Source organism: Suncus etruscus, chromosome 1 (assembly GCF_024139225.1).
Source record: "Suncus etruscus isolate mSunEtr1 chromosome 1, mSunEtr1.pri.cur, whole genome shotgun sequence".
NCBI classification, from domain to species: Eukaryota; Metazoa; Chordata; class Mammalia; order Eulipotyphla; family Soricidae; genus Suncus; species Suncus etruscus.
Window position 1 is genome coordinate 208,101,308 of NC_064848.1, and position 11,165 is coordinate 208,112,472.

General features: G+C 62.4%; 1 protein-coding gene across 1 annotated transcript; it reads left to right on the plus strand.

Moving 5' to 3' along the window:
* Nucleotides 1-768: 768 nt before the first annotated feature.
* METRNL (meteorin like, glial cell differentiation regulator) lies at nucleotides 769-10,894 on the plus strand. The gene is made up of 4 exons (XM_049771086.1): nucleotides 769-959; nucleotides 5,280-5,665; nucleotides 9,902-9,961; nucleotides 10,452-10,894. The coding sequence occupies exons 1-4, from the start codon at nucleotides 769-771 to the stop codon at nucleotides 10,766-10,768; spliced, it is 954 nt and encodes a 317-aa protein (XP_049627043.1). The 3' UTR covers nucleotides 10,769-10,894.
* The last annotated feature ends 271 nt before the right edge of the window (nucleotides 10,895-11,165 follow it).

Below are 11,165 nucleotides of genomic sequence, written 5' to 3' on the forward strand. Positions count from 1 at the left end.
CCTCCCTCATGGGGCCTTGCCTGGACACCTGAGAGCAGGATGGGCATTTGCACCGTCCGCGGCGGAGAATCCCCGGCGGAGAATCCCCAGCGGAGACCGTTAGAAAGCAGAGAAGCCGGTAGGGGCTGCCTTAGGGCCCCCCACTCGCGCTGCCTCTAGCGTGGGGTCCAGCTGGGCTGACCCAGCTGACGCTTCGGGCCCCTGGCAGGTCCCCAGTGGGACTCACCGCCGCCCGCCCTGTCAGCTCCGAGGGCTGCGACTGTCCCCGGCAGCGTCGAAGACTCATGTCCCGCACCGCAGGCCACGCGCGGGAAGACCCCGGCGGCCGGGCCCGACAGCGGCCGGCCCAACCCAGAGGCTCCGGCTGTGCGTCCAGGCTCGCGCCTCGCTCGGGCACGCGCCCCAGCCCCGCAGCCGTCGCCGTGTCCCGGCCCGGACCCTCGGAGGCCCCGTCCCGCCGCGTCCGACCCGGGAAGCGGGCGCGGGGGCGGTCCGGGCGCCCGGGCGGGGCGGGGCGGGGCGCGGGGCGGAGCGGGGCGGGCGCCCGGCCCGTCCCCCAGCTGAGCCCCGGCGGGTCGCCGCCTCCGGCTCCAGTCCCGGGCGGCGGCGGCGAGTGCGGAGCCTCGCGCGGGCTGTCTGGCGGCGGCGGCGGCTCCCGCGGCGGGCGGCCCCGGCTCCGGCCGGGATGGGCGGGCGGCCGCGCCGGGGGCGGCGGGTTCGCGCCCCGTGACCCGGGCCCCGAGGGCAGCTGCAGGCCGGGCGCCGAGCATGCGGGGCGCGGCGCGCGCGGCCGGGGGGCGCGGGGGGCAGCCCCGGCCGCGGACCTCCGCCCCGGGCCCGAAGCCGCCGATGCCGCTGCCGCTGCCGCTGCTGCTGCTGCTGCTGCCGCCGCTGCTGCTGCTGCTGCCGGGCGGCGCGGGCGCGCAGTACTCGAGCAACCTGTGCAGCTGGAAGGGGAGGTGAGTGCCCGGCGTCCGCGGCCGGTCCAGAACAAAAGAGCCCGCCGGAGCGCGGGGCTCGGCCTCCCCCGGACGCCCCGGCAGCCGGTGGGGGTCGCTCTCCCGGCCCGCGCGACCTCCGCGGGCACCGGCCGGCGCGCGCGCTGGGCCGCGCGGGAAGGAGGGCTGCGGGCGGGCACCTGAGCGCGGGGAGGGCGCTCCGGGCCGGCCGGGCTCTCCAGCCCCGTCCCGCGCGAAGGTCAGGCCGTCCTTGGCCGCGCCGGGGCCGAGACCCCTCCCACGCCCTCCGCGCGCCTTGGGCACGTTCCCGGGGGCGCAGCCGGCGCTGTGCGTTGGGATCTGCCGGCCCCCGAGTTTGCGCAGCGCCCCGGAGGCCCCGCGCCCCGCATCCCGGCGGAGGAGAAGCGCGGGCGCGGGGGTGGCGGTTCTGGGAGAAGCCGGCTTTGGCGGTGGTGGCCGGCGCCCAGGGCGCGGGCGGCCGGGATGCTGCAGGCTCCGGTCTCCGCACCCGCCCGCAGTGCCGCCCCTCCCCGGCCCTGCCCGCGTAGAGTGGGCGCTGCGGTGCCCACGCGCCCTGCAGCCTTTGCCCGCTGCGCTGCGCTGCCCTGCCCGGAGCGGGCACCGAGTCGGGCCGCCGGGCGCTGGCGCCAGCTCGGAGGAGGGAGTCGAGCTGACAGGCGCTGCGCTCCACCCGGCCGCCTGCACCCCTCGGCCTCGTTGAGCCCGGACTCCGCATTCCCTGCGGGGAGAAAGAATCACGCCGTTCCCTCCGAACGGATCTGAGCCCCGGAGCCCCAGTGTCCAGAGGCAGGGCCGCGGGGGCAGCTGGCCTCTCCAAGCACAGCGGCGGGCGGTGGGCGAAGACCCACCCTGCGTGGTCCTCCCGCACCTGTGCGCCCTCACGCCCCACCCCACCCCTCCGCCCCCGGCTGGCGTCCCCTCCACGCAGCCAAGGGCAGAGCTGGCCGCAGGGCACTCGGGGACGGGGGGGGGGGGTGAGCCCTGGCGCCGGCGCGTGAACCCCCACCTCCTGGTTATCAATATTCCGCGCAGATCATCTGACAGATACTGTCTGTCGAAACCCAGGCGCGCTGGTTTCTTTCCCTGCTGACTCGCAGCGCTTTACGAGCCCTAAGAGCTGGCAGAGGCCCTGCGAGCCCAGCGAGCCCCGATGCTGATCTCTGATAGGGAGGGAGCTGCTCTTTATGACTCCTGACATGCTGAAATGTGTTTCTGGGTGTTTCCAGGCAATTAAGCAGCAGGTTTTGAAATCCCAGTCCCCGTTTGGGAGGCAGGACAGCGCCCAGTCTTGATTAGACATGGCAATAAAGGCGAACCCTGAACTTTCCCCGGCAGTGGGCAGGGGTAGGGCAGCGGCAGGGCCTCACCCCTGTGAGGTGCAGGCAGGGTGGGGAGGGCCACAGCCCAGGGCCCTTTGTCCCCTGGACCCCCGACTCTGGGCAAAGAGAGCCCTTGGAAACAGTCTCTGGGCTCTCCTGACTCCAGAAACTCCCCAAACAACTGGAATTGGGCCTCTTCCCACAAAGGTGCTCCCCAAACACTCCTTATCTATTTATTTAGAATAGTTTGTTTTGGTTTTGGCAGTGCTGGGGGGTTTCCTCCTGACTCAGCGTTCAGAAAGCACTCCTGGCAGGCTCTGGGGAACATATGGGATGCCAGGGATCGAACCCTGGGTCGGCTGCATGCAAGGCAAACGCTCTGTCAGCTGTGCTACTGCTCCAGCCCCCTAAACACTCTTTTTATAATTAAATGGATGCTTAAAAAGTAACTTAAGATCAAACCACATATCTGTATTCTGAGGCTGAATGAAACAGTTGCCTGCAACATTCGACTACATCATAATATTCCAAAAGTTGCTTTATTCCTGTTCACTTAGCATCTCTCCTGCCTTTCATGCGAAGATCCCAAAATTCCATCATCCAAAATTACGTGCAGCGTTTTGCTCTCCCAGCAAGTCTGCCTAGTTTCGGGACTTCTTTTTTTCCATCTTTGAGCAAAGCTGTTTTTTAAATTGGGGTTCTGTGATTCACAGCACCGTTAGTGGTGGTTTCCTGCACATGTGATTCCAGCACCACACCCATCGCCAGCGTGCCCACCTCACAACTGGATGGAAGTTTTTCCTGGGTTTCCTGTCGCTGGAAACCGAGAGTGACAGGTTTAACTCGATTTCTGGGTGAACACCAACACAGACAACGCATAGCTCCTTGACAAAGGGCCAGGGGACATCTGTTTCTCTAACTGGGGTCTCACCTCACACAGAAGTTCACATGAACATCGCCAGCGCGGGTGTCTGGTTGGATTCTGTTCCTGCTGATGATTTAGGAGAAAGTGAGGTGAGGCAGGCAGGAGCCACGTGCTGCGGTGGGGGCAGAGGCTGATTCTCAGCAAGCTAGTGGGGAAAGCGTTGGTCAGAGGGTGAGGCCAGTCTTGACCTACCTGGAGCCTACCTGGTCCATGTGGCCACTTGAGAAAGGTACCCGCAGCCTCTGGCGTGTCTCCGTGGGCCTCAGGCCCTCCCTACATCCCCAGAGAGGGGGCGAAGCCTGGGTGAGACGACTCTTGTGGGCTCGTGGGCAGGAGAGTTCGGTGCCTGATGTGAGGCTTTTGTCCGGCTGACCCTGGCTGGGGGCTGAGGGCAAGCACAGGGCCACGGTTGGAATCTCGGGGCTGTGGCAGCCCCTCCCTGCGGATTCTGAGTTTTCACACTGCACTGTAATTACGCCTGTCCCCACGGACGGCTCCAACGAGGTTGTGCGAGCTTTATTGGACTGTAATTTGTAAGTCTGCCCCGCGTGTGCAGCCCCTGCTCGGCGTCGGAGGCCGGGCGGGCTGCCCATGACCCGGGGGTGGGGGGCAGGGCTAGGAGGGGGCTCACCTCACTGACAGCTCCCTCTGATGTGGTCTGCTGGGTGACTGCAACCCGAGTCTGCAGCTGGCCCTGCCGTATGAAAAGTGAGGGTTTTCAGGCTGGAGCATGAGTCACCCAGAGTGAATGCAAACCATATGTTATGTGTTTCTCCTCGCAGAAAGGGCTTCTGGGAACGCTTTCAGGCCAGAACTCTGAATATAGCATTGTTTATTCTGCATAAAAATCCTAAGAATGTGGGTGAACCTGCCTGAGATCTGATCAGAACCAAATTTCATGTAATAAAAACCCGAGTTGAGGTCATTGGGTGAGCTCCAGGACCGGTGGCTGTGACGCAGCCCTTAGCTCGCACGGACATTTGCAGGCACATTTCAAGTAATGGACACGGGCATTTTTGATGGTTTGAGTTTCCTATAGCCGTAATGTAGGTGAGTTGACTCAGGCCCTGAAAATGTTCTTGCATGTGCTTGTGTGCACATGTGTGCATGGGTCTGTATACATGATAAGTGTGTGTGTGTACAGGTGCTTTTGTGTGTGTGTGTGTGTGTGTGTGTGTGTGTGTGCACACGTGCATCCACGCACACTTATACGCCCATGCTAGCCCCAACAGTGCTTAGGTCTGTTACTGGGTGATCGGGCCCCTGAGGAGGCAGAAATCCACACGGAGTTTCTGAACGCAGAGCCTGTGTTTCTGCCTGCTGCGCCTTCTCTCCGCTGGAATCTTGACAGTGTTTAGCATTAAGTAGGAGGCCAGACGCGGCCGGCCCATCCCCCGGACATCAGCCCTTTGACACTCCTGAGTGTCAAGGGGCCCTTCTTCTACTTGGTACCTGGCTTTGATTATACTTCAGAGTTTATTTTTTTTTAATACAGAGAGTAGGCACAAGGGTGAGGTACTTGCCTTGCACAAGCTGACCCCAGTTCAGTCTGTGCCACCACAGAGTTCCCCAAAGCCCTTCCAGGAGTGACCCCTGAGTACAGAGCCAGGAGTAAACCCTGAACACAGATGGTTGGATGCAGCTTGAGCCTTTCTCCTCAAATACAACGTGGGGTTTTTAGTTTCGTGGAAGAGCCTTGTCCAATTCACCTTGTCTTCGGGGGGATGAACCAAGCAAGGGCAGACAACACAACTTCACCCCCTTGCTGACCCTCCTGCTTTCTGTCCAGGGCCTTTGTTGCTGAGCTCCGGCACTGGGTCACCCCCTCGTTCTCACACTGTGCCCCTTGTCCCCCAGCTTTTCCTCTGGAACCTGGTGGGGCCAGGTCCTGTCATTTCTGTGGCCTCTGTGCGCCTTCTTGGTCACTGCTCCCAGTGCCTCCCATCCAGCTCCGTGGTGCTTTCGCTTGGCAGCACTAGGGGAGCCCCAGCCTGTGGGGGGCATATAGGTCGGGCTGCTGGTACCTGGCCTGATGTGTGCTCTCTCTCCCCACAGCGGGCTGACGCATGAGGCCCACCGGAAGGAGGTGGAGCAGGTGTACCTGCGCTGCGCTGCGGGCATTGTCCAGTGGCTGTACCCCACCGGGGCACTCATCGTCAACCTGCGCCCCAACACCTTCTCGCCTGCCCGGAACTTGACCCTGTGCATCAAGCCGCTGCAGGATGCCTCAGGGGCCAACATTTATTTGGAAAAAACTGGAGAACTGACCCTGCTGGTGCAGGATGGCGACCCAGGACCTGGGCGGGTCCGGTGCTTCGACTTCCAGCAGGGCGGCCTGTTCGTGGAGGCCTCGCCGCAGCAGGACATCAGCAGGAGGGCCACCGGCTTCCAGTACGAGCTGGTGGCCAGGCACGCCGGCCCGGAGCTGCGCACACGCCCTGGTGAGTGGTGCTGGGTCTCCTGGGTTCCCCTTCCCTCACAAGCCCCGGGAAGCACTGAAACCCTGAGACCACTGGTCCACCCGGGGCCTTCTGGGCAGGTATCACCCTGGGACAGCTGTGAAGTAGGGGTTATCAGGCAAACAGCCCCTGTCCTGGGTCTGCTTGTGGGTGAGCCAGCTTCCCTGAGCATCAACACAGTCAGAGCAGAGCTGGAGGGCAAGTCTGGCTTCTGGGGGCGATTGTCTTCTGAGAACTTGCCCTGCAAAGGAGTCGCTGCCTCTGACCGTGGGCACAGAGAAGGCGAGTCACGCTGAGGATAGGCCCCACCAGACATAGTCAGTATTGAGGACAGTCGGCAGTGAGTGTAGTTCGTGCCGATAGTTCCCACCAAGCATTGTCAGCACTGAGGAATCTGGTCAGATGCACAGTGACAAGTGAGGCTTCTCTGCCGCCTCTGACATAGCCTTGGGTGGGTGGTTCATGCTGCAACGTGCATGTTCCAGGTTCTGTTCCAGAAAGAAGCATCTTGAGGGCGTGTTGGTGGTGACCCACCATTGTGTCCAGGGGAGCAGCTCTGGGGCTGGGAGGTGGCCCTGAGGGAGCCCTTGGTGGGCGTGAGGCTGAAGACCAGAGGACAGTCAGCTGGTCTCAGGACCAATGGCTCATGTGCTCCTGAGGTGTCAGGATTTCCCTTACTGCTCTTCCTCCTGGGTGTCCTTGATGGTGTTAGTGCTGGTTCAAAGAGCAGAGGCTGAGGGGTGCTGACCTGGGCCGAGGATGCTGGCCTGCTGCTAATGTGGAGAGGAGCATAGCCCCCATTTCCCTAAGGGTCCTCTGGAAAAGAACTTCCTCCTGGAGGTGCTTACCTCTGAGGGTCCTCTTCTTAGCTTAGGTCAGTTTTCATGACCTTGAATTCCTCTCTGACCTGAACTGGTCTGGGCTGGGGCCAGTGGAGACCCCAGGCCTGCAGCCCTGGTTCCAATGAGTGAGCTTGAACGCCAGCAGCCTTTGCAGTCACGGTGTGCTGTGGCCGTGTCTGTCTGGCCGCACTGGCCGGCCGTGCGGGCGATCCAGGGCTTTGTGAAGTCAGCTCCCGTCTGGGGTTCCCACACCTGCCGGCCCTGGGTGTCTCCAACCCTGCTGCCCCTCAGTGGCCCTGGGGCAGAAAGGGAGCAGGTGTCCTGCCCAGGCTGGCTCCTGGGGACTTCCTGCTGCCTCCTGAGGGCCTGAGCAAGCACGGCTGTGGGAGGCCCAGCACCCCTTCTCCCTGGGGCATCCCCCTTTCATCACGGGGCGGCCCCTAAGCCTTTAATGCTAGAGGAATGGGCACGGAATGTGGAATGCCGGTGCTGGCCATCTGGCCCACAGCCCTCATCTGTGCTCCCTGCTCTGCTGTGCCCGGCTGTGGCCACGGAGACTCAGGGAGCCAGAGCCCCTGCTAAGGAAGGGACCGGGCTGGGCCAGCCGTGAGCTGCGCTGGGCCCCACAGGCCGACAGAGTGTCCTCGTGCTTCTGGCACGTGTGCTGCCCCCTCTTCCGGCCTGACCTTTTTCGGTACCGCTGGGCACTCAGATGAGAGCAACAGGCACTAAGCAGGGCAAGGTCCAGGTGTTGGTGTACCTAGCTAAAACCCTGAAGTTGGGTGCAAAGACCCTAAGACCCACCCACATCTGGGAGGGGTCTTGGGAACCGGATAATAGGTGTGACTACCTGCAAGACCTCCCATTTCTGGGAGGGGTCTGGGAAAGGATAGATAAACCTCTGAGCCAGGGGATTCGGGCCTTTGGCCGTTTCTCTCTTGGCCCGGCTTGGCTTCCTGGCTTTTGGATCTTTGGGCTGCATGGAGCCCAGAGGGAAGATGGCTAACAGGAGATAAGATGCAGGGCTAGCAAAATATAGCTGAATGCTTGAAAGGTTGACATAGGCCACACACCTGTGGTGGCTAGGGCATGAATAAAGATGATTCTTCCTGAAGCCTGCGTGTGAGTGAGTGATTTCACCGCCGGCTGCATGGAGGTTGCAGAGCCATGTGGGCTGGATGGCATCCTCCACCATCCAGCCCCATCGTTAATTATTTAATGCAACACCAGGTACCCCAGCAAAAGTGGCCGGACCCCACGGGCAGCCTCTCAAGAGGATGGCCACTCACTGTGGCCGACTCACTTCCACTCTTGTCTGCTCTCGACGGGCAGCAGGTCTCAACCACTGAGCCACCTGGTCTCGCCACAGGCTGGGCTCTAGGTGATGCCCACTCAGGCAGGCCCTGGATTCGGGGGACAGAGTCACCCTCATTGGAGCTGGTGGAGTGTGGGGGTCCCAGATCCGAGGAGCCCGGCTCTACCCCACTTCCCTTATAGAGCCCACTTGTCTGAAGAGCCCAGCTGACCTGGGCTCTTTCCCCTCTAGTCGGTGCTCTTGCTGGGCTGGGGAAGTGACCAGGTGGCCCCTTGTTTCCTGGAAGCAGAGAGAAGATCCTGTGAGTGGTCACTCCGCCCTGTCCAGAGATGGACAGGGTGCGGCTGCTGCTTCCTCGCCAGGAAAGGGGGGGCAGCCCTGCTCGGTGAGGCAGTGACCAGTCAGTCCCGTCTTTCTCGGGCGGCACAGCCCAGGCTCGACACCTGGACACCCACCTGGCTGCCCGCTTCCAAGGCCCGCATTGCGCTGACACCTCAGGGTGGGACCCCACTTTCCCAGTGGGTGTCGCCCCCGGCTGTCCTCCTGCACCTCTGCCCGGGGGCTGCCCCAACCTGCAGGTGTCTGGGCCTTGCCTCTCTTAGGTCCTGGCCCAGGGCCCATTTCCTTCTTGATTCTCTTCGTCTTGTTAAGCAGGAGCCTCCCCACCCGCCCTGTCCAGGGACAGCAGCCCCTTTGCCAGCCCAACCCAGCCCAGTCACAGTCACTTTTCTCAGATGGTCTCCCCAGGCCTTGGAGGCCATTTCTACCCCCTGGCCAGTCACTGCTGGGTGGGGCTCAGGAGCAGCAAGTCTGCAGGGGAGTTTGCTCCGTTTTCTCCCTTAGCCCAGCAGGCTTCTGGGAGGGTCTGAGACTGAGGTAGGTCACATACCCGTGGCCCGTGCTGCCAGTACTCTTGGCCTGCAGTGTTGGCTGGCCCGGGCCTGGCCCCTCTGGAGAGTGAGGGAAAAGCTGTGGTCCGGGGAACTCTGGGTCCCGGGTGACCTCAGTGGGGGTGGGGGCGCCTACAGCACCTTCCCCCCACCGCTGCCCCACTGGACCTCAGGGCTGTGGCCTTTAGCAGAAAGGCCCTGAGTCCTGGCGCGTGCCCCTGGCCCGGCTGTGTGTTGTGGCCCCTCTGCGGGCGTGGGTGGCCTCTGGGCAGGGGCTGGGCTGGGTGTCAGGCTCTTCTTGTTCTGCAGCTTCCCCTTTCCCTGACAGTCTGAGTCAGGCCTTGCTGCTGCACTGGTTGCCGCACCCACTGTGCACCCACTGTGCTGCCACCCCTCCCTGCTGAGGTCAGGCACCTCCTGACTGCAGCTGGTCCCTGAGCCCTGCCGGCCTCTGAGGGTGCAGCGTGGGGTCTGCAGGGAGGTGACTTGAGCCTCCTGTCTGGCCTTCTCTGCCTCCCCAGCGGGACGGCTTCCCTGGGAAGACTTGACTCCTGTCATTTTTCCAACCTCAGTTTCCACAGAGTTGGGAGACTTCTGCCAAATCTCCACTCCCAAAGCACATGGTCAAGGCTGTCACATGAGCCGCAAGAGCTTTCCCCCAGACCTTCGAGGCAGCCAAGAAGCAAGACAGGGGTGGGCTGGGTGGGGGTGGGGGGGGTGGGTGTGTGCATAGGGAAAGCCCTGCCTGGCTAGAGGATGCTCCCCGGTGGCTGAGAGCTCCGATGGAATTCCAGGATTGCCAAGGGATGCCCAGTGGTCTGGCAGGGTCAGGGAAGGGACCATGGGGAAACAGGAGGGGTTGGAAGGGGCGAGGGCTGGAACGCTCCACGCCTGGATTTTTGGAGCTTGCCCCTGTAGGTGGGACAAGGTTGACCTGCCAGCCCTGTGGTCCTTGGGGGCCTGTCAGTGTGATGACGATGGGAGCAGGTCAGTGTGAGGAATGCAATGGTACTGGTCACTGGAGATGGGAGGGTCCTGTGGCCAGGCCTGCAGGTCCCTGTCTGTTCTGGGCCCTCCTGTGCTGGCTGCCTGCTGTGTCCTCCATGCAGCGGCCTTCACAGGATACTGTGGGTGACTGCCCACACCCAGACGAGCCCTGTTCTCCCCACAGCCCCCTGCCGCCCCTGCAGCGACACTGAGGTGCTCCTGGCCGTCTGCACTAGCGATTTTGGTGAGTGCTCAGGGCACCCCCTGGGAGGGAGCCCCTCCTCCACAGTGACCGTGCTGTCACGAGACTTTTGTCTCTGCCCCGGCTCAGGGACAGTGAGACCCTCCAGATGCTGTTGGCCCATGTCTGCACTGGGCATCTGGGGCTCAGCTGAGGTCCGGATGTCGACTCGCTGTTGGGAAGCCCCCCATGCCCAAGGCCAAAAGGGCACACCCTGTGTGGCCTCCTTCCTCTGTGGGTGTCAGGCCTCGGCTGCCCCCAGCCTGCCCACTATCTCCTGGTGACTCAGGTCCCCGCGTGCTTCCTTGTTTCTGCCCCGGGTTGAGGCGGGGCTGGGGGCCCTGGTCTGAGGCTTCTGCCCTGTCAGTCATGGGAGTGGGGCTGCAGGCACCACCACGCCCTATGACAGGCACAGCAGCTGAGCCATGTGGGGTGAAGGGCGTGAGGAGGCTCACCCTTGTCGCCCTGCTGAGCCCCGTCCTTCCCTCCACAGTCGTCAGAGGCTCCATCCAGAACGTGACCCATGAAGCCGAGAAGCAGGAATCCACCATCCACCTGCATGCCAACCGGCTGTACCGGCAGAAGAACAGGGTGTTCCGGGCTGCTGCGGAGGGCGGGGGCTGGCAGGGGCAGGTCACCACGCTGCTGGAGTGCGGGGTGAGGCCGGGCAGCGGCCAGTTCCTCTTCACTGGCCATATACACTTTGGGGAGGCCCAGCTAGGCTGTGCTCCTCGCTTCCTGGACTTTCAGAGGATGTACAGGGACGCTGTTGAGAGAGGCCTGAACCCCTGTGAGATGGACGCTGAGTGAGGGCCAGCAGGGGGTGCTTTGCAGCCCCCTGACCCCCACCAGGGACTCATGATGCTCATTGGAACTGCTGTGAAATGCGAATAAGTTATTATATTTTTTTAAAAAGAAACGTCCCTAGGAGACCAACTCCTGCCTCTGTGTGCCTTTCTGGGATTCCTTACCATTTCCTGAAGCTTCCGTGTCATTGCATTGGCCAGCTGGCCGCACCCACCGCCAGCCCCAGCCCCAGCACAAGACTTGGGCAGAGTTTGGTCCCATCCAGCTGATATCCAGGATGGGGATTTGTGCAACTAAGTAGGTTTTCCAAACAAATTTTCTTACTCCTCTTAAACATTCCTTTCCTAGTGCAGCATCCATCATGCCTGGGATCAGCATACCCCCCCACCTGCTCTCCCTG